Source organism: Choloepus didactylus, chromosome 18 (assembly GCF_015220235.1).
Source record: "Choloepus didactylus isolate mChoDid1 chromosome 18, mChoDid1.pri, whole genome shotgun sequence".
NCBI classification, from domain to species: Eukaryota; Metazoa; Chordata; class Mammalia; order Pilosa; family Megalonychidae; genus Choloepus; species Choloepus didactylus.
In genome coordinates, this window is record NC_051324.1 from 10,522,024 (window position 1) to 10,544,230 (window position 22,207).

At 63.0% G+C, this 22,207-nt stretch overlaps 1 protein-coding gene across 1 annotated transcript; it reads right to left on the reverse strand.

Annotated features, from left to right (window-relative positions):
- Window positions 1–1,010: 1,010 nt before the first annotated feature.
- Window positions 1,011–21,712, reverse strand: KDM6B (lysine demethylase 6B). The gene is given in 27 exon segments (XM_037808001.1): window positions 1,011–1,261; window positions 1,377–1,547; window positions 1,637–1,763; window positions 2,159–2,300; window positions 2,436–2,623; window positions 2,710–2,824; window positions 3,022–3,170; window positions 3,284–3,355; window positions 3,434–3,498; window positions 3,626–3,831; window positions 4,581–4,686; window positions 4,789–4,915; window positions 5,008–5,549; window positions 5,551–5,745; window positions 5,747–6,628; window positions 6,630–7,181; window positions 7,268–7,609; window positions 7,695–7,895; window positions 7,984–8,145; window positions 8,233–8,325; window positions 8,424–8,643; window positions 8,751–8,849; window positions 9,069–9,210; window positions 9,301–9,446; window positions 9,703–9,826; window positions 14,626–14,743; window positions 21,575–21,712. Coding segments are annotated over 23 exon segments (4,917 nt in total). The 5' UTR covers window positions 9,206–9,210; window positions 9,301–9,446; window positions 9,703–9,826; window positions 14,626–14,743; window positions 21,575–21,712; the 3' UTR covers window positions 1,011–1,237.
- Window positions 21,713–22,207: the final 495 nt, after the last annotated feature.

Sequence of the window (22,207 nt, forward strand, 5' to 3'; positions counted from 1 at the left end):
ATATTCTCACACAAAAATCACCGAAAATAGGGGTAGGGTGGGAAGACCCCTCTGCCCCTGGGGCAAAGAGACAGTGCAGTGCGAGGGGGCGGGACTGTAAACCCCCCACCCCTCCGCAGCCCCAGCGTGGAGGAGGGAAGGAAAAAAAAAAAAGAAAAGAAAGCCCCAGAGAAACCCCTGGGTGTCCCTGCCCCAGTGACGCCCTGGCCCTGGGCTGTTTCACCTTTGAAGGAAAAAAAAAAAAAAAAAGGAAATCCGTGTCTAAAATTGGCCGGGGCTGGGAAGGACGGGGTTCCTTCTCCTCATAGTTCTTTCTTTAAAACTTTTTAAATTTTTTATTTTATTTTATTTTTTTTACAAAATACCATTTCAGTTCCCACTTCTTCCCCTACAGTACAGGAATCGCTCACCCTCAGGCGGGGTTGGGGTCGGATCGGGGTGGGGGGGCCTGGTCCGAGAAAGTGCAGGACGCAGGGGAGGGGAGCGGGCTTGAGCACCATGAGAACCCGGCTGGAGCCGCGGGCGGGCGGAGGCGGGCGGGCCCGGCCGGGCCGGGCCCGGACACACACTGGGGCGCAGGGAGGGCCCGGCGGCGGGCGCTCCCCGGGGGGCGGGCGGGATGGCTTGGGGGTGCGGGAGGTCGGGTTTTCCCCCAAAATGAATAAATAGGTGAGTGGGACTGTTATAAATTAAAAACCAAAGAAAAAAAATACAAATCATAACCAAGTGAATAAACAGAGACATGTACAGGGGTCACAGCCAGCATTGGAAGTAAAAAAAGGAGGTTCTGGGGAGGGTAAAGCCCATGGAAAGAATCTCATTGGAAACCTCGGCTGCCGCAACGTCTATGTACACACTCGAGCCGCGCGCTCGGGGCGCGGGGCGGCGGCGGCTGGCGGGCGTGAGGGAACCCGTATGTGAGCCCCGCCGCGCCGCAGCCTGGTCCTTGTGTCTGTTGCTAAAAGGCCAAAGTCGGTGAGGGGAGGCGCTGGCGGGCGAGGGGCTGCCAGCCCCCTCCCCCGCCTCCCGTTTTTTTTTTTTTTTTTTCCTTTTTTTCCTCATATTTGCTTAAAAAAAATTTTCTTTTTCTTAATAAATTAAGTGAGGGGAGCTGCCAATGGGGTGGAAGGGCTGGGCCCGACCCCTTCCCGGCCCGAGGCGGGACCTAGGTCCAGCCCAGGCGTGTGCTGGTGGCCCCGCGACGCCCCACGCGGGCGGGCGGGCAGGGCGTCCGGCCTCATCGCGACGTGCTGGCGGGCGCCTGCGGGGGAGAGAGCGGGCGCCGGGCTCAGGGCCGGGCGGGTGGGCCACCCAGGGGCCCGCCCTCGGCGCGCCGCCCCACCCCCACCCCGGCCCGAGCCCCGCCCGGCCCTCACCAGCGTGAAGGCGTCATAGGTCTGGGCCAGCTCCTCGGTGCGGTACTGCTCCAGCACCACCACGCCCTGCAGGCCCGCGCTGCGGCGCCGAGCGCAGCCCTCGCAGTGCACCAGGTACGTGTTGCGGCTGCCGTTCTCACTGGTCACGAACAGGATATTGAACACCTCCACCTAGAGCAGGGAGGAGGGGGCAGTCACGGGGTGGGGGGGGGGGCGCCGTACGCACTTCGGGGGAACAACCAGGACAGAGAGCTACTCACGTCGCACTCGTTGCAGTAGTAGGCGGGCTCATCCTTGACCCGGCCCTGGTAGGCGATTTTCTTCCCTGCCCGCACGAGGCTCTCCCGCTGCACCTGGCAGTGCTTCATGGACTGCAGGAGGCAGAACCTGGGAAGCCGAGAGGCGGTGAGGCAGGGCTGCCGGCAGGGTGGGCGCAGGGGCAGGTGGGGTGGGGGCACAGCCACCTGACATCTCAGCTCAGGAGCCCTCCCCTCAGGAGGCCTTGCCGCCTCCCCCCACCTCATGCCTGGGCAAACTCCCCTGTTGTGGGCTCTGGCAGCATTTTGGAGCATCTGTCCCAGTTGAAATTGCATTTTAGCTTTCATCTATTTGGACTACTGGAAAATAAAGCTCAGGAGAGCAGGGACGGACAGCCTCCTTCACTGCAGTATCCCCAGCATGTAACCCTGCCCCGCACAGGGTAGAGGATGGAGAGAGGGGTGGGGACAACAGCAGGGAGCAGGACGAGTGGAGGTGGGCTCCCACCCACATAGGACCCTCACTTGATCATCTTGAACAAATCAGGGTCGCTGATTTTGACAGTGCGAGCCACGTTCCAGGACACGTGAATCATGGGCACGATAGACTTGACGTTCTTCACCTCGTTCCACTCATATCGTTCCAGGGCCAGCTGGTACTGATAGGCTACGGGAGGGGGTCAACACAGGGCTCTCAAACAGCCCCCAAGCCCCACCCCGCCCAGCGGGCCGCCTTCCAAGCCCACCCCCCATGGGACTCGCTCCCCACGAGTGCCACCTCCCACTCGGCCCACCCTCTCACCGGTGAGGGGCCCCACGTTCCAGGCGATGTTGTTGCACCAGCCGGTGGCCTGCACCCAGTGCACGGTCCCCGCGTTAATCCACACGAGGTCTCCAGGGCGCTGCACAAAGCGGTACACAGGGATATTGGAAGCGTAGAGGTCATCCAGGATTGGCCACCAGGAACCAGTCAGGTAGTCCACGCCATGCCTGCGGGATGGCCACACGGTCAGGCGGGAGTTTGGGGACCCGGGGAGGAGGGCGCAGAGGGGCGACCCGCGGAGAGCGGTGCGCACCGGTCGCAGAAGGCGCTGATGGTCTCCCAGTAGTGCTCGTGGACCGCGAACCACTCGCAGTCGCCAGGTCCGATGTTGATGTTGACGGAGCAGAAGTTGTTGTTTTCTTGGTGGCCTGAGGGAGGCGACAGAGAACAACTTAGTTGACCAGGTCGGAGACGACCCTCCGCGACAGCCCCGCCCCTCGCCCCTCATTGGTGGGTGGCAGAGGCCGTCGGCTCCCAGGGCACCGCCCCCGGCCCGTCCCCCCACCCCCACCCCCCACCCCACTGCGCGCGCTCCCCGCCGGGCGCGCGCAGGCCTGGAGCGCACCTGGCGTCCGGCTGCCCGGGACCTTCATGTACAGCTGCACCGTGTTCATGCCCAGGATGGTGTGGCCCACGTGGCTCAGCATGTTGCCCGTGGACGTCACCCGCATGAAGGCGGGCAGCTTCAGCAGCTCCTGCAGCTGGGGCTTCCACCTGCAGTGGTGAGGGGGAAACAAGTGAACAGGGGCCTCCACCACCCCCAGCTCTGCTGGCGGGGCAAAACTCCTGCCCCTACTTTGCTGGCCTCAGCCCCCAGCCCCACTGACCGCTTGGCATCGGACAGGTCGATGTTGGTGCCAAACTTGATGATGTGGTGGTTCTTCGGGTCTGGGGTGCTGCTGCTGGAGTGAAGAGCATCGGTTGGTGAAGAAGCATAAGCAAGGGAAAGGAACAAGAAGGGCAGAGTAGGGCTGTACCTCGGGGGAGTTCCTGTGGTGCTGTCGGGCTCCTCAGACTCCTCGTCCTCACTCTCCTTCTCCTCCTGCTCGGCCAATGGGGAGAACCAAGCCTGGGTCAGTGGCCTACCAGGGACCCTCCCGCCAGCCAAGTCTCCTGGCCCCTGCTTCCCCCCACCCCCTCCCCCACCTGGGCCCAGGCCGGCCTCTCACCTGCAGGGACTCCTGGAAGGAGGAGGCCTGGTACTGTGCGTACTTGGCGATGGTGGTGTGGGAACGGGAGCTCTCACAGGGCCAGATCTGCCGAGTGCCCGTCAGGTCCCAGTTCTCATCGGAGGGCTGCTGCACCTGCGTGCGCACCTCCACGGTGTGCTCCCCACTCGCCTCCACCAGCGTCTTGGTGGAGAAGAGGCCCAGGTCTGCGAGGGAGGCGAGCAGGGCGTCGGGGCAGAGGGCAGGGAGCAAGGGCCCAACACCCCCTTTCCCTTCCTACCCTCAGGGATGCAGGTGAAGAAAGGGACTAGAGCTGCAGCCCCACAGGAAGCTGGCAGGGTCAGGTCTCCCAGGGCCTGGCCTTAATGGAGACCTCACCAGCCCCCTCTCCTCCCACAGTTGCGACACGCCTCAGCCCCTCTACCAGAGTTCTCAGGCGTGCACAAGGCCACGTGTGACCCGGCACATGGTTGGCACTGAGAGTGGATGCTTCATTATTGCCGGGTCCACTTAAAAGATTCAGCCAAGTGAGAAGCTGGAATGTGCTTCAGGTAACTCCATGGGGGTGGGTGGTGGCTAAAGGTTTACAGAAGATCACAGGTATGGAGAAAACCAAGCTGACTTTTGTATTTTTCCATGATTTCCTCCACTTATATACATAAATTTTTGCACAATAAAGGGTTAAAGAGAAAGCCCCAAACCCTGGGCCTGCAGGGGTTTTCTACAGTCTGTATTCTTCTCCTTAATCACCGAGAAAATGAGAAGTTACTCTACAGGTGCTGAGCTACATCCCCTTCCCACCCGCCCACTGCTGGGAAAAAGCCTGAGGCACACAGAGCACTCCTCAGAGCTGGCCTACGCATGACCGAGAAGGAGAGCTCCTCAGAGACACTGTCCAGAGTCTTCCTGAAGGGTCCCACAAGCCCCAGGACCTCGGAGCCCTCCCCAAACTCACTGAGCCGCAGGGAGCCTGCCAGGCCCCGGATCACGGTGATAGGGTTGCGAGGGTCTGTGCAGAACTGCAGCAGCACTGGGGAGAAGGCGTCCCGTTTGCTCTCCAGCTGAGGGATAACCAGGAGAGACTGGGGTCAGAGCACCTCAACTCCCCCCAAGCCCGCCTTAGGGCCCCCTGGGAGGAGCGGTCCTAGGCACAGATGACGTACATAGATGCTAGGAGTGGGTGGGCTGAGTTTCTCCCGGGGCAGCCTCTCCTCAGTGTTTATCTTCGGTTTCACGGACTGGGCAGGCGACAGGTAGGACTCTCGAAACTTCCCTTTCACCTTGGCATTCCTGCCGGAGAGCAGTAGGGTGAGGGCGGAAACGTCAGGGGGCGGGGACAGGTAACCACGCCCCCGGGCCCAGCGCAACAGCCCCGAACTCACTTGCTGGCGCGCACGACGTCGGCGGCACAGTGGCTGATGGTGAGGTCCGCCATGCGCAGCCGCCGCTCCTCTACCTCGGAGGCGATGAAGGTCTCCTTGTCACCACTCTCTACCTTGATGAGCCGGATCTTCAGCTCCTTGGGGGGCCCCTCGCTAAGCGAGCGAAGCTTAAGCATGTCAGCCCGGCTGACCCCTGGTGGCCCTGGGGCTTCTTCCCGAGCCTTCTTCCCGGTGACAGGGGCTGCCGGGGGTGCGGGCTGGGCAGAGGGTGCGGGCCCCAGGGTGGGAGCGGGAGCCGTGGGCTGCTTGGCCTTGGAGGCCCCCCCAAGCTCAGGCCGGGCCTTCTCGCGACCCTGGATCTCCTCGCTCTGCAGGTCCAGGTTGCCCAGCACCCGGCGGCTCTTTTCTTTGGGGGCCTTGGCCTTGGCCCTGCCCTCGTGGGGCCGCCGACCCACGCTGTCCTTGCAGGCCCGCCTGTGCCGCCGGTGCTCCTTCTGGTGCTCCTTCTGCCGCCGCTTGCCGCTGCCTGGCCCTGCCGCAGCCGCTGCCCCCCCCACTCTCCTCCTTGGCCCGGGCAGGAGGAAGCAGCCTCTCAGCCCCACTATCGGCTGGATCTGCTCTGTCCACTGTGTCCGCCAAGTCTGTGGCACTCCGGCCCACCCGCTCCACAAGGGTTTCACAAGCCCGGCTGATCTCTTCTAGCACCTCGGACTCAGAGCGGGCAGGGAGTAGCGGCAGGGCTGGGGGGTGGCGGTGGGGTAGGGGTGGCGGGGCCTGGGGCTGGTTGGTCGCCCACCCTGCGCTCCCGGGCCCAGGGTCCACCTGAGGTAGAGAACTGAGATGACGAGGAAGCAGAGGGCTTTGGCGAGCCCTGGGCGCTGGGAGCCGCGGAGGTGGGTGGCAGGGCGGTAGCACCTGATGGGGGGCCAGGGGAATACTGAGTGGCGGGCAAGGGCCCAGGCCGGGTGGGAACGCCTGCTCCAGTCCCCCGGTAGCAGTACTTTTGTCCCTCCAGCACAGAGGCCAAGGATTTGAGCAGGCTGGCCGGGCTGGCTGGCGGCGGTGGGGGTGGTGGGGGCGGTGGGGGTGGCGGCGGCTGTGGCTGGGGGGGCGGAGGGAACTTGGCTAGAGGCGGTGGTGGTGGCAGGGCTGGTGGTGGCTTCTTCTCCTCTTCCTGGGTGGTGGTGAGGGGAGTGGGGGTGGTGGCAGCAGCGGTGGTGGTTAGGGCTGTGTCAGTGGGGAATGGAGACTGCAGAGATGCAAAGGGCTCCTTCAGGGGGGGCGGGAGGCCCCCGCCTGTCTCCTGCTGCTGCTGCTCCTCCTCCTTGCGGATGGATTCATCCAGCATCTTCATGATGTTGGCCAGCCCGTCAGGGAGGATCTTGAACTCGGCTGGCTCCTCAAACTGGTCTTCCAGTGGGGTAGAAGGGAAATCAAAGAGTCGCGGGCCTCGGGCAGGTAGCTCCCCGACCCCGGGTGGCACAGGCTGGGGGGCTTTACTCAGGGGGCTCGGGGGAGGCCCCGGCCCCGCCTCGGGGGTCTTTGGGAAGGAGACCCTGGGCCGGGGGCTCTCCGGTCGCCTGAAGCTTCCTGAGGTATTCTGGTGGCAGGAGGGGGGGGGTGGCTGGAGGCAGAGCAAGAGTCAGTGGGGCAAGGGGTGGGTCCTGGGGGCTCAAAGATGGGCTGGGGGGCCGGGGAAGGGGGTCCACACTTCTGGCCAGGTAGGGAGGTGGGGGAAAGGGCCCAGGAGGGCTGCTGTGGCTGCCGCTGCTGCTGCTGCTGGTGGTTGGGGGAGTGGGAGGGGTGTGCGAACCCTGAGTGCCCACAGAAAAGCGGGGGGCTGGAGGCCCCAAGAAGCCCTCACGGTGGGGGAGGGGGGGCAGGGGAGGGCAGGGAGTTCCTTCAGCCCCAAAGAAGAGCTCCTCTAACATCTCTCCGTCTTCTCGGGCTGCCCGGCAGGCCAGGCCCTTCAGCCAGGCAGAGGGGGGTGGGGGGCGTAGGAAGCGGGGACAGGGGGGTAGAGGGGACGAGGAGGGCCCTGGTGGCAGGGACAGGTGGGTAGTGGCAGCAGGGGCCGCCAGGAATGGTTTCCGACTGCCGTGTGCCGAGGGCCCCAGGCGGCCCTGGTGAGAGGAGGCCTCCAGTGCCGGTGTTTGGTAATGATCAGCGCCGGGCTGCAAGGGCAAGTGCGGGCCGGCCGGTGAGAGGGCCGCTCCCCGGAGCCCCACACTCCACCCCACCGTGGTCACTCGTCACTCACAGTGCCTGGGCTGGGCTCCGTGCCCCGGAGACCGGTGTTGCTGCTGCTGCTGCTGCTGCTGCTGGTGCCGGGGAGGCCGGGGGGCCGGGAAGGGGCGTAAGGCACACAGGCGGTGGTTGCTGCTGGTGAAACGCTGGAGTCCATCCGCGACCTCTGAACTCTGCTCTCTCTAAGGTCACTTCCGGGGAGACGGGATGCAGGCGGGCAGCCATGGCTCTCTGCTCCTGGGGGGCGGGGGCCCAGGCCTGGGGGTGCGGCCGGGACCAGCCGGTGGCTGGGGGGATGTGCGGGGTATGCTGGAGCTGGGTATGGATACGGGTGAGGCAGCGAGTGCCGCTGCTCCTAGGGAAAACAAATGAGAATGCAGGGTGAGAAATCGAAGGCACGGGGCCTTACAGGTAAGAGGAGAGGGATGATAGGAGCTCACCTGGCGCTCTGGGGGTGCTGAACCCTTGCGCTCGGTGCCCCAGGCATCTCCATGCAGGGTGTTCCACAGCCCTGGCTTAGTCAGCTGAAATGGGGGGCTGGTGGCCAGGCCAGGCAGGGGTGGTGGGGGTGGGGGAGGTGGTGGTGGTGGTGGTGGTGGTAGTGGTGGCGGTGGCAGTGGCAGCCCTGGGGGAAGGCCAGTCTAGGAGAGAAGAGGGGATAAGGATTCCACTCCCTGCCTTAGTCCCTGCACACTCGCCGCCTGCCTGCTTGCCCACCTACAACCATACCTGCTCAGAGTTGCAGCTCCTCCTGCGCTTGCCTCCAGGGCTAAGGCCCTCCTCCCCCGAGGGGCCTGACAGTACTGCGGGAGGCACAGGCTGCACCACTGGGGGGTCAGCGGCTCGCTTCACCAGGGGACCACCCCGCTTGGCTCCATAGTTCCGCTTGTGCTGAGGACAGAGAAAGAGGCAGAAGTTGGCACAAGTGCAGGTATAGCCTGGTCCTCCCCTCTAGCCCACCCAGCCCTAGCCTCACACCTCAAGGTGCAGCAAGTTCCACACTTGCTCCAGAGGGGGCAGGACCTTGGCTCGGTGCTGGCAGGAGCCGGCATGAAAGTTCCAGAGCTGAGCCTGGCGGAAGGGAGTAGGGTCAGGGCGGAGACAGACATATTGCAGGGCACCAACCCAGAAGACACAAGCCCAGCCCCCTGCGTCCTGTCCTATCCCACCTGCTGCAGTCGGCCGATGCGGGGCCCCAGCTCAGCGAAGCTTCCTCCATATCGAAGGGCGCTGTGGTAGCAGCGTATGGCCTCCTCACTGTCGTGCTCTGATTCGTACAGCTGCCCGAGCTGTTCCCACAGCCCTGGCTGGGCCGGCTCTCGCAGCAATACCTGCACACAGCCATGCAGGGATTCCAGCTTCCCATGGAGGGGTCTCTGGGTGGGCGTCCTACAGAACAGAAGATGTTGGCGGGGTCAGGGTTAGAGAGAAAAAGGGGGCCTCTCCCAAGACCCCAGCCTTACCCCCCCCCCAGCACCTTTGAATCCCCCACTCACCCTGGGGCATAATATGGTTTGTTGGGGTGCCCGGAGCTACTGCCATGTGAAGGGGTTAGGGGAACAGAGAGGGGGGGCTGCCCGATGCTGGCTGAGCACCTGGAGGGAGAACGGGTCTGTTAGGTTCAGCTGGACAGAACACTTTTATCCCCGGGGATCTAGGAAAGTGGGGACTCCAGCAACAAGAGACAACATCTAAGGACTGTGCTGATGGTGGCTGGGGCGGCAACCCATGGAGAATGACACAGAGATAAAGGGAGCAGGAGATGGGGGAAGAGGAGTGCCTGGAGACAGAGAAAGACAAGGCCCAAATCTCACCTGCCTCCAGGCAGCCATGCGCCACGAGGAGGGGGATGGGGCGGGCAGGCGCTCCAGGCCCCGGCACAGCTCAGGCCCCCAAGGGCAAAGGCTTCCCGTGCAGCGCGGGCCCCTGGAGGATCCACTGCCCGATGCATCCAGCCTGAGTTGAGAAGAGACCACGGTGGGACTGGGCGCTTGGCCAGGGCTGTCGGTGCACGGTGGGCCTACCCAGCCCCAGCCTTTCCCTCACCAGGTCAGCAGTGGCCCCAGGAGCCCTGGAGATCGGGCACGGCCCCCTGCCCCAGCTCTTGCGGGGGGGATGGTCCAGCTCCAGCGGCTCTGACAAGACCTGCCCACTGCCCCCTGTTGGACGCCCAGGGTTTTTCACAGCCAATTCTACAAAGACAAGGGGAGAAGGAGTGAGAGAAGCTGGCCAGCCCCCGGTCAGGGACCCCTGCCGGGTGGGCTGCGTGGCCCACAGGTCTGCCATCTGCGCAGGGAGCCGGGCCTTGGCTGTCCCCGAGGGGAGGCCCACCCTCGAGCCCCAGGAGAATGGCAAGGAGCGGGATGGCCGGTGGGTGGGACGGGGTGCCTGCACTGCCCGGCTTCCAGTCGGGATCACGGGGCCCACGGCAGCGCGGCCGCCGCTTACCCGGCCCGGGTGGGAGCGTCCTCTCACGGCGTCGGCGAGCTCCAGGGATCTGGCCAATCACAGGACCTCCTCTCTCCCCCGAAGGCCAATCATCACCCGTGTCTCCGCCTCAGTAACAGCCTGGCTGGAACCAATGGGAGCGAGGTTACCCGGCCGGCAGCGGCCGCGGGAGGAGGGGCGGCGGAGCCGGTCAGACGGGCTCGGCCCGGGGTGACCCCGTTGTGACCCCACAGCTCCCACCCGGGGTCCCCATCTGGGACCTGGCAACCGAGCCGGCGGCGCAGACGGAGGTCCGCAATCCGAGCAGCTGAGGGCGGCGAGTCTCACGCTCACGCCGGCCAGGGGGATGGCCCTCTCCGCAAGCCCCACGCATCCACCGAGCCGCCGGTGGCCCCGCCGGACATCCCGAGACGCCCCCCGCCCCGCCGCCGCAGGACCGACGGACTGGCAGACAGATGCGGAACCCAGACACAGGCGCCCCTCTGCTTCCTCTCCTCGCCCCGGGCCTGACCTCCCCACCCCGGGCCCCTAGGCACGGCTTAGACCGGCCGGCCACGGTCATTCCTACCGCACCAAACCTGCCTGCGCTGCCTCCCCACCTGAGCCCCCACCCCCCACCTGAGCCACTGCCAATCCCTGGCCAAGCCCCCCGCCTCGTACCCGGCTCCTCCAGCGACTCCTCCTTCCCTGGCTCCCGGGGTCCTCAACACTGACCAGCCTCCCAAAGCAAACCCCCGTTTAGTTTCCCAACTTCTGAGAAGTCGCGCACCACGGTCCCGAGTGGCCCCTCTCGCGTGGCTCCCGTATCCTCTATGCCCTTCCCCGCCGGGGCCACGCGGTTCCCCACGGCCCACGTGGCCCCCGCCCCCCCAAGGGAGGGGGGGATTTCGGGGGTTGCCCGTGACGTGGCTACATGCGCAGCGGAAGCGTGTGTGTAAGTGTACGGGGGGGGGGTCCTTCGGAAGGGGGGAGGGCGGGGCCCGCCAGGCGGTGACATCACCCTTGTCCCACTCTCACCGCCCACTCCCTTAAAGAACCCAGAACCCGTTTCACTTCCTCCTTCACCCCCCCCCCAACCCGTCCCGTTGGGACTGGCTCGGCCCTAGACGGGCACAGCGCTCTCCTCTCTGGGGCACCTTCCCATTAGTCCCAGGCTTCCTTCTCGCCTCTTGGAGCCCAGGAGCTCCGTCCCCGCGCCTCCTCCTCGCCTACCCGGCGTCCCCGCAGGTAGGGAGTCAGCTCCGCTCCCGGATCGGTCCATTGAGAGTCTAGAGTACAAAGAGCGGCGAGAGGCGAGTGCCGAGTACAAAGCGGCGGGGGCGGGGCCAGCGCTCCAGCTGGAGCAAGCGCCGGGCAGGAAGCCGGGGGAGAGCGCGGCGAGGGGCTGGGGGCGGCTGGAAAGTTCGCCGGCGCTGAGAGCAGCCTGCGCTATGGGGAAATTTCCACCCATCCCACAAGGGCAGGCTGGTTTCTGGTGAAAACAGCCCTCCCTCCGCAGGGGCAAGGCCGTCTGTTTGCACGGAAGCGCCTCGGACCCTACAAGGTCCCCGCGTGCCGTTCTCTGCCGTGCCCCGGTGGGCGCTCCGGCCTTGCGGCCCGATCACACGGGGTTTCTGTCTGAACTCTCCTTACCAAAGACAACCTTCTACTCGTTAGCAAGCTCGGGGACAAACCCGGCGCCTAACTGCGGTCAAGTAGAGCCCTGGCCGGCTGCCCACACCCAAGTTCCGGGGCCTGCGGAGCAGACTTGGGCACACGGGGAACCGGGAGACCCGGCGTCAGAGGAGCGGATCCCTGCTTGGGAAGTGGTGCCGCCGCGCTGCCAGTTACCAGGAAACGCAGCTTCCCCTTCTGCGATGATGACACTTCCCCTCTGCCACTTCCCCTTCCCACGGGGAACTGACTCAGCTTTCCCTGTCCCTCCAGCCCCCCACCTTCATCCACACACCCCCACGCCAGTACCCAGGAATACAGCAGCCCTCACTTGAGGACACACATTTCCTGTACTCTAAACGCACACTCACTCCCGCCAGCCGCCTCGGATCCCTGTCCCCACCGGGGACCCAGGCGCCTGACTGCCCCAACCGCCCCCCGAACAAAGCCCTCCCCCGGGGTCTGATTCAGGCTTGAGGTGGGGAGAGCGTGAGTCACCCAGAAACCCTTCCCCTATTCCCACTGACTCAGCCCCCGCCTCCCTGAGTACGCACAGACACACAGTCAGAGGCAGACACAACTCCTCAGCCCACACACGGTTCACCACCCAGCCCGCGGAATTTCCCCTCTCGTCTCCCTCCGCGCCGGCCCCTCCCCGAGCCGGGCAGCCCCGACGCCGCGCTCACACCTGTTCCCCCGCCGCGGGGGCAGGCTCGCGGCCACTCTCACCTCCACTCTCGCTTTGGGGCGGGAATAGCCCTCCCAGGCTCCGGGTGTCCGTGCTACCTAAAGGGAGGGGATAGACGCCGACGCGAGAAAGGCACAAAGACAGACACCCACAGACTCCTCCGAAGACAAATGCAAGGTGAACGCACGCGACCAAAGCCAGGCTGGGAGGACAGTTCACTTCTGGGGCAGGCATTCCAGCCTCTCCCGGTCCGATCCACTGGCCCGGGAGCAGGCCGCTCGGAAAGGGTTAATTTTACCCCAGCCGAGGCCACGCCCTCACCATCCGGGCTCTCCCGGCAAAGCCCAGCCCCGCCCCCTCCATCCGGGCTCCGGACTCAGGGACTTTAACCGACCCCCTCCCCCCAGAGCCCGGGGAGAGACCCACACCATCCATCACGTTCACTTAAGTCTCCCCCGACTGGAGGCCGGACGCGCCCCTCGGCCCAGGGCCCCAGCCTCGCTGGCCGCGGGTAAGGGGCCAGACGTGCGCACACAGACTCCCCTGAAGGCCGAAGAGCAGACCTCACGGCTGGGGTTTTACCCATCGGGCGGTCAGCAGGCACGCAGCACACGCGCACAGGGGGTGGCCAGTTGGGGCCCCCCGCCGCATCCCGCTGGCTGCCCGGTGGAGGCGAGGGGTTACAGGCCAGTGTCTTACCTGGGGAAGGGGGAGGAGGGGGCGGGGGAGGGCCGCCGGCTGGAGCTCCGCTGTGACTCAGCCACCCGGGCAGGCCGCCCGCACGGGATTCCCTTCCCCAGCTTTCCCCGCTGCCGGCCCCACCCGCCCCCCGCCGAGGAGTGACAGTGCCGGCCCTGGCCCGCTATGTGTCACTGCGGGCCTTGTGTGTGCCTCTGACTGGGCGCTGTGTTCATCATGCTGTCTGACAAGGTCTGCTGTGTGTGGGTCCCGGTGTCTGTCTCCGCGTGCACCCGTATTATCTGCTCGTCTTGTCTTCCTCAGTGCCTGGGTCTGACGCGTTCCTGTCATCATCCCTGTCTACATGACTCCGCGGGGCTGGCTCTGTCTGTCTGTGCGTCTGCCTGGCTCCTGTCTCTGTCTTTTGTCTGGGTCTGCCTCTGCATCACTTGTGTGATCACGTGTGTCTCTGCACATGTCTTTCTATGTTTGCCTTCACGGTCCACGCTCCAGTCAGGGCAACACTGGGGCAGGCTGACCCTGCGGACTGCCCGCCTCACTCCCCTGCATCCTGATACCCTGCTGGATCGTTGCTCCTTCTGTTTGAGTCAAATACTGAGGGGCTGTGGGGGAGGTCTGTCTGCTTTCAGTCCTGTTCTGTCCCTTTCCGCAACATCCGTGCTTATCCTCACGGCTACTGGAGAGGCTCCCATTATGACAAGAATTGTTAGCACAGACTCAACACTACCTGTCAGGCAGGTGTTAAGGACTTTACATGCACTTTTCTTTTTTTCAACTCCTCACCAATTCTGACTTTTTGATACTTTTTGACCCCTATTTCACAAACAAGGAAACTGAGGCTCAGAGAATTTAGGTAACTTGGCCAAGATCATTTTGGAAGTGAGTGGAAGAGCTGGGCTTCTTTCCAGAGCTGCATTCTATACTGCTGCCTCTGGCCCATTCTCCCTCCCTTGGTTTTATCATCAGAGGCCATTTCCTGGGTCAGCTTGCCTTTCCACCCTGCCCCATCTCACTACCCCAAATGTGTGGGTAGGAGGCTATGCAACACTTCTGAGTGAAAAGTGTGGGTTTCTTGGCAATGAAGCTCATTCAGTCAACACATTCATTCAACACAAATCCATTGAGACACCCCAATGTGCAAACCATCCTGCCAAATATTGACAGATATACAGAAGTAAACAGTCCCCACTCAAGGAGCTCAATGAGTAGTGGGGGAGAGTGACACACACTCAGAGAACGTAAGTTCCTGGATGAGGGATCACCTTCCTTTCTCTCCTACAGAGGAGTGGGAAAGTGCTGGTGTGGGGTGCCAGGCAGAGATCCAGAAGGGGAGAGGGAAGGAGAAGAGGAGTAAGACTTAGAATGTGGAGAATAAGTGCTTTTGTGCAGTGGGAAGAGAAAGGGACAGAGTGGGATCTGGAAGGAAAGGAGAGATGCCCAGACTGCCATGGCAACCACAGGTTATTGGGCAATGGTCTCCAGTATCTCCCCAGCTCAACTTCAAACACCCTCCGTAAGCCAGGTTGTTCAACACCTCCTAAGAGCAAAGTCCTCCTCCGGGAAATCTCATCTGCCTTCCAGTTGGCAAACCCTAGCTTAATTCAACTCAATAGCACTGAGTTGTAGCACTGGGTAAGGGGTTTTATTGGTGGTAGTGGAGAAACTGGTGAAGTACAGGGCTAAACCATTCATCAGAGACAGGCAGCACCACAAACCAGGAGGGCTGAACCACTCAAGCACCACATGGCAGGGGGATACTCTGAGTTGGACTGGACCATTCTGAAGAGTGGGCACCATCCAGATCATACCACTCTTCAAACACCTGGTGCAGAGTTGGACTGGTGGGGGGAGGGGGGGGGTGGTCATTCAGGGGCAGGACTTACCAGCTGGAGTGTGGTGTGCCCCTGTCTCATTGGAACCGGCACCCCAGCAATGGTGTGCAGCAGACCACGGTGGGTGAGGGGGGCGGTGCTATGGGGCTGGCATGGTGCCTGGGGGAACCTAAAAAAAAAAAGTCAGTTAGAAGTGGGGTGTCTCAGGCTGGAGAATTTCCCTATGATCCCTGGCACCTCATTGAGGAGAAACCTGGCTCTGGTGGTCAGATGGGATGGGAGAATCTGTTTCCATGGTAACCAGAAAAAGCCACCCCCAAAGTGATCCCCCAACCTTCCTCTTTAGGAAGCAGCCTGGATGACCAGGCAGGAAGGGGGGCATGCTGTGGCATCTGTTTAAGTCTGCAGTGGACATAAGCCCAGGATCCCTCTTCTGACTGGCCCCTCCTGCTGCATCCAGATCCCCTGGCCCCAGAGTAGCCCCAGCTGCCCCTGACATCTGCACCTAAGTCAGTCTTGGTCCTGGTCCAAGGCGTATCTCCTCTTCCCCTCAGCTTTGCCTCCTCCCCAACCTTATCAAGACACCTACAGTCAACCCCACCCTCTGGACTCTGCCCCCTCTCCTTCCCCGTGCCGGGCGCAGGCAGGCCCCAGCGAGCAGCAGAGGTGGCTGGACAAGATGAACGGGCCCAGCAGGGAGGGGCCTTCCTCTCCAGCCAGGACTGTGACTCTGGGCCCAGGCCTGCAAGTGGCCTCTGCTGCAAGCCTCCCCTCTATCCCACCTCCCCCTACCCCAAGGCCATATCCTGTTTCCCCATCACCTCCTTCCTCTATGTGGCCCCCAAACATGATAGAGGCTCCCTTGCTTCCCTTTCAGCCCTCAGAGAGGAGGAGCCAGGTCTTTTCACATAAGTCCAGGGCAGAGAATCAGGTGTCCCTCCAGGGGTCAGACCCAAGGCTACCCTCACCTCAGACACTCTTCAGGGACCTAAGGTTTCTGCTCCCTTAGCCACAGTTCTCTGCCTTTAAGGCCCCAGACACTTGGGCCCCCAGTTCAGCACCTGCAGCCCCCAGCCCACCAGACCCCAGCCCTCCCCCAACCCCAGAGGCTCAGCCTCAGGCCCCCAGCCTCCATGATGCAATGTGCCGCAAGCTTCCCTGCTGATGATGACACTGCCCCCAGGGAGGGGCTATTTCTGACCTAAGCAGGGCCCCTCACCCAGCCAGAGGCAGTGGTCAGCTGCAAGCTGGGGAGGCCAGGCAGGCAAGGTCCTTCTGCTGGAGAAGGTGTCTGATGCTGGAACCCTCCAGGGCAGGGATGCTCAGAATGTGGGGCCAGGATCTGTGTAGTCTGGAGCGTTTGCGTTTGTGATGGGGGGTGGGGAGTGGGGGTAGGAGCAGGAGAGGGTCTGGCCTGGAGAGAGGGAAGGGGGCAGACCTCAGGACAGACCCAGAGGAGGAGCTCGGGGCAGCCAAGGAGGGTCAGAGGGGTGTGTGTGGGGTGTCTGGACACCAGAGTGGGGGAGGGGCCAACAGCCATTTAAAGGGCCAGCTCGAGCTTTAATCCCTCACCAGCCCTGGCCCCTGAGGCTGTAATTCATCTGCCCAACAGCTGGGGTGGGTGTGTGTGGGTGGTTAGTGGTGGAGGGGGGGGGGCAGGAGGGCTGGCAGGGGGAGCTGGGGGAGGGGCTGGGGCTTTCTGGTGCACAGAGCCAAACAACAAAAGGGAAAGCTGAAGAGCCAGCTCCAAAGTGCCCAGGCCAGGCTGCTTACAAGCAAACCTGCCGGTGGCCCCAACCTGGTAGCCACCAGACTGCTTAGTTTGGACTTAAAGCTTTAAAGCCAAGGAGGCCATAGACCCAAAGCTGGGGCCCTGGAAAAAGCCCAGGCTAAGCGCCCTCCAGACAAGCTGTCACCTCTCCTTGCACCTTCCCAGGCGGCAGCACCAGCTCAGACCCGGCGGCCCCACAACACGCTCAGCCTCGAATGCCCGCCAGCCAGCCTGGTCTCCGCAGACAGCCTGCCGGCTCCCCCTCCCGCCGGCGTAGGGTGGCAGTGGCCACACCGAAGCTGTCCCTTTAAATCATTACCACCCCTATGGTGTGGACGAACCGAGGGCCCTGCCCCCCAGGCAGGCGGCTTGCCACCTCCCCCCCCACGAGTCCCCAGAAATGTGAGGGCCATTTAAAGGGACAACAGAGAGAAGGTCGGGTCTCTAACTACCCCCACCCCCACCCGGCACACACTCGCGGGCTCCTTTCCCCAGCGACACACAGCCCCTTGTCCCTCCAGAGGGCCCCCCCAAATTCCGGTTCTCTCCCCATCCCTAGAGAGTGCTACAAGGAGAAAAGGGGGCCAGATTTGGGGGCGGGGATGGAACTGGGGGAAATCAAGAAAAGGAACAGGGTCTCCCTCCTTCCCCTGAGCCCCTGGGGACAGGTCGGAGGGGAAGCAAGGGCCTGGAGAAGCAGCGAGACGGAGCTCGGAAAGGTGCCGCGGCCAGACCTGGGGCGCACAGGCTGTGGGGCGAGGGGAGGGCAGTCCGGCTGCACGAGACAGCGGCGCGGCCACCAGGCGACAAGCCCAAGTAGGGGGAGATGGAAACAAGGAGGGGCCGAGGAGAGAAGAGGCAAGGCCTGGGGAAAACGGGGAGTCAGAACGAGGGAAAGGGGGTCATCCGGGAGGGTGGGAGGAAAATCACAGCGGGGAGGGCGAGCCGGGCCGGGGTTACCTGCTGGGTGTCTGTCCCCCGGCGGTGCCCCCGGAGTCCGGGTAGGGAGGGGGGGAGCAGCGGGGGGGGAATGGGGGCTGGGGGGGCGGGGGAGACAGTCCCTCCTCTGCCTCCTGGGCCTGCCCCGGCGCTTGCAGCCTCTGCCTCCCTCCCTCCTCCTCCCCGTCCCTGAGTCCCGGAGTCAAACAAAGAACTGTAGCAGGCTCTCCCCAACCCCCCTCCCTCCATCCTCCTCCTCCTCCTCCTCCTCCACCTCCTCCTCCCCTCCCTCCCTCCCCACCAGCAGGCTCCCTCCTCCTCCCTTCCGGTCTCTTCCTTTAACTACCCACACAACCCCCCCCCCCAGCCCCCAGCACTAGTCTCTCGCTCTCCACCCCACCCACCCCCAACCTCTTACACACCCCTCAGTCTAGTCCCGTTCCCCGCCAGGGAAACTGTGGAGTGCCTTTGCAAAATTAAAAGGTTCCAGAGAAGAGCATGGGAGGGGAGTGGGGTCTTGCTTCAAAATCAAGAACCACAATACAATTATTTTATTTTCACAGCCAAAGGAATAGCCTCGGCTGTTTCTTCTCCAAGAGGGAAAGAAATAATCCTAAAGAAAGCAATAACAATCTGACTAAAGCCCTCATCAAATAAAGCATACAAAACAGTCCAAGCTAATCCCCAGCAACACCCCCCACCCCAAAAAACAAAACAAAACAAATTAACACAAACTCTCAGCTCTTCCCTAGCGAAACCATAAGACCCTGGCCAGTTTGGAGCAGGCCCACCGACTATCATCATAAAAATAATAACTAACCCCATTTAATAATAATAACTATTTCATAACAACAAGCATTCTTTCAGTGTTCACTCAGTGCCAGGCTCGGTGCTAAGTGCTTTGCATAAATTATCTCATTTTTTCCTTCCAACTGTCTTGAAAGAAGGTATTGATATTTAAATTTTCCAGATTAGGAATATGAGGCTCACAGAGGTTGTGACCTCTCCAAGACCCAATAGGTACTAAGTGACAGAATTAAGAATAGAATCCAGGTCCCATCAGACAGCCCAAGCACTAAAGTACATAAAAGCAGAAACCAGTTTTTTCCAATACCGTCACCAAACCAGGACTTAATGGGCAAGGGCAGCCACAGCTATCAAGTGGGTCCTCTCCTCTCTGCTACTCCCCACCACCACCGGGTGTGCAAGCTGCCCCCACCCACCTACACAGAATAGATCTTGACTTTTCAGTCTAATACTGTTCTTGACCCTTTTCCTCAGAGTTGGAGTGGGGGAGGCGGGTCAGGGATACGGTGGCGTCCCGGGAATCTGCACATCATACAGCTTTTCTGGAATCGTTATCTTGCAACCACTCCCCACTTCAGGTCTAAATGGGGAAAGGGGCAATAGGACACTGAGCAAAGCAGCAGGTGGAAAAGTAAAAAGACCGCTAGGAGGCTCTTTGACAGGGGGAGGAGGACTGGAGAGAAAGCTCTAATGCGCCGATCTAGGGAAAAGTGACCCAGGGTTCTCTGAGCCCAGCAAAGGGGCAAAGTCTTTCGGGCACACCACACCCGCGCCCCTCCCCCTCACGAAATTCCAGGCCGGGGTTTCCCACCTGCAGCATGGTAAAGCCAGGGAAGGGAGAGGGGAAAGAGATGGCACGGGACTGGAATTGGACTCGGGGCAGAGGGGGAGGGGTGGAAGGGGGAGGAGGCCTGGCAACTGTCCCGGGGCACGTGCGCTGGTGACATCATCCCAGGTCACCTCTAACCCAGACCTTTGACCTCAACGGGGCGGAGGGGAGCCGCTGGCTAAGCTTCCTGGGAAATAGTCTTAGGAATTCTGGGAACCCTGGAGGAGAGAGAGGAAGGAAGGAAGGAAGGAACCCAGGCGTCCTGCCTTTATCTCTCTTATCCCCACTGCGGCTCGAATCCCAGGGACTCCGGCTTCTTGCCTCCTCCTCTCCGCCTCCAGCCCTGACCTCGCCACCCACATTTCTGACCGGAGTCCCGACACGCCTCTCGGAGATACTGTGCCTTCTCTCTCCTGGCGAGATCTCGGGCGGAGGACGGGGGCATCGGGTTCCGCGGGGCTCGTCTCCCATCGGTGGGATCCCCCGTGGCCCAGGCCGCCAGCCCGTATCTGTCTGGGTCCCCAACTCTCCTGCCCCTCCCCGCGCTGTTCCAGGGCGGAGTCTAATGGAGTTGAAAACCAGGACACGGCGAGAGGAAGACTTATATAACCGAGAGAGGGCAGAGAAGGACGAGAGGAGATGGGGGAACAGACAGAGCTCGCAAGGAGCCGAGGGAGGCGCAAAGAACACCAGGGCGAGTGGGGAGAATACGTCAGGGATGGAAAGGGTTTTGTTGCACATCAAAGAGGGAGTAATGTCACTCGAAGAAGGGGCGTGATGGCCCGGGAAGAGTCACTTGTGCTATCCGGGGCTTCCGCGCAGCGCCCCTTCCCTGCCACCAACAGCAGCCCGGTCCGAGGGGGGAAAGCCTCGGGAAGGGGCGCTGGTACCCTCGTCTGTTCCTCTGGGGGAGGCAACTTAAGCCAGAGCCGGGACCGCGGCAGCCGAGGATATGGGGCCGGAAACCACAGCTCCGCCCAGCCCACCTGGGAGCGTGGGGCGCCAGCTGGGGGAGAGATGGGGAACAGGTAACCCGCCCTTCCCACGCTAGGCTGGGCATTCAGGGCTTGAGATCCCGCGGAAGAGCGCAGACTGACCCAGACATCTGGGTCCCGAGGGGCCAAGGAACGCAGCCCTGGGTTAGTTTGCAAACACAGATCCCAGACCCGCGGCGAGAGGTGGGGGGAGGGGGCGCCCGACTCGCCGCGCAGGCGCAGGGGGGGGTGCTCCGGCGCGTGCGACGGGGGTGGGGGAGTGGGCGCGAGCGTGTGGGAGTGCACGTGCGGATCGCCGGCTGCTACCCCGCTCCCTTCCTCTGCCGCTTCCCCTCCCCTCTCTTCCTGTCGCTCTAAAACGCCTCCTGCCCATTGGCTGCTACGGCCCTGACGCAAGGGACGTCCGCTGGAGCGGATTGGGCCGGCAGGAGAATTCGGGAATCCGGTTCCAGTTACTCAGGCAACAGGGCAAGCAGCCCCAGGGAGGGGAAGGGAGGGGAAGGGAGGGGAGCCGAGCCTGCGTCCCGCCTCCCTCCCGACAGCAACCGACTCCGCGCTGCTATCCCGCAACCCGCTGTCTCCCCTCCTTCCTCCCCAGGGCTCTCCCTGATCTCGGGTCCCGAGCGTCCAGCGCTCGACTTCCCCACAGTCTTTCAGCCCCCCACTGTCGCCACCCCCCCACTCCAAGTCACAGCCACAAGCCACAGCAGCCAGGAAACAAATCTACGTTGCTTAGCAGCCAACCCGCATGCCCCCTCCCCGCTATTTACCCCGGACGGGAGAGGCCGAGACTGGATTCCCAGGCCCCTCCGCATCCAGCTGCCCTTCGCCCTTCAGCCCACAATTTCCTGTGAGGGGACCGGGATGACGGGAAGTCAAAGGAGGGCCTCGGCCCACCTTTCCCTCAGGCCAGGGCGGGGGGCTTCAGCGGTTGGCACGCCGCTTCCCCCCCATCACCATCCTCAGCTCTGGGTGTGCGTCTCGCCCTCGCCATCTCGTGGTTACGTCGGGAAGGTTCAGCCCCGAGAAGGGCCCGGGCGGGGGGGGGGTCTGGGGACTGGGAGGCCGCAGAGTGGGGGCGGGATTAGGGATGGGGAGACTGGCCGGGTGAGGGAGAGTGAGGTGAGGTGGGCCGGGGTGGGATGGAGTGAAGGCTGCTGCCCGGAGGCTCTCGGGGCTCCTAGTGTGAGAATCAGGGCTGAGCGGTACCCACCCCCCCACCAACCTTATCCATGGCAAGAGCTGGAGGGAGACTTGTGACCCCCGGATCTGAGACACATCCCTAACCACACGTGACCCCAACGGGCCACCACACTGACCTATTTGCAAACTGACCTTTGGTCCTGCCCTTCAGTTAGGGACGGCTGCGCCCCGCCCTAGGTTCCAGAAGGGGAACCCCAACCCAAGAGGGACTGGGAGTCCTTTCAGGCCCCTCTTGACATCCGGAACCCAAGACATTTACCTCCCAGATCTTCCTCCACCCCCGCCCTGCTCTTCTCTAGGGGACCCGGATGTCCTGCACCCCTGTCCTCTTCCCGGTGCCGTTCCCGAGACCCAAACGTCCATCTTCAGCTCTACCCCTCCTGCGACTCAGGCGTCCCGCCCCCCTCCGCGGAGATGGTTTCCCTCTTTCCAGGCTCCCTCGCGGCTCCCCCTTACCTGGTTCTGGGGGTCCCAGGTGTTCAGGGTCCCCAGGGTCCCTCAGGGGCTCGAGCGGCCCCCCCCCTCTCCCAGGCCGGGGCTGGGGGGGCCGCTCCGCCCCGTGGCGCAGTTGGATTTTCCAACACAAACACCCGTCCCGCCCCCCCCGCCCCGCCGCAGCCCCGCCCCGCCCCCTCCTCGTGGTCCCGCCCCTCCTCGCGCCGAAGTCCCCCTCTCGGCTCCGCCCCACCCTCTGCGGGGCCCGCTAGCCTCAGCGCCCGTGCGGGATGAGATGCCAGGTGCGGCTCCTGGGTTCCAGGGGCTGCGTTCGTGGACCAGCACTGATCCCTGCCTGACAACCCCCCGTTTCCATTTGGATCACGCGCCCTTCCAAAGGAAGCCCCGCCCCACCCGCTCAAGTCCCGCCCCTCTACTTAGCCACACCCTCCTTCAGGCCCCACCGCACTGCTCACCCGACCACGCCTCCTTTCCTGTCAAGACTTCCCCGCTTCGCCCGCCGGGTTCTCTGTTCAGTAGCCCCCCCACAGTGGCTCTCGTCCGATGTTAAGACCAGGCCGCCTCCTCCCCGAACCCCCATCATGCCATTGAGAGACTCAGGGCTTGTGGTCGCGGGTTTTTTACAGCTCTTCT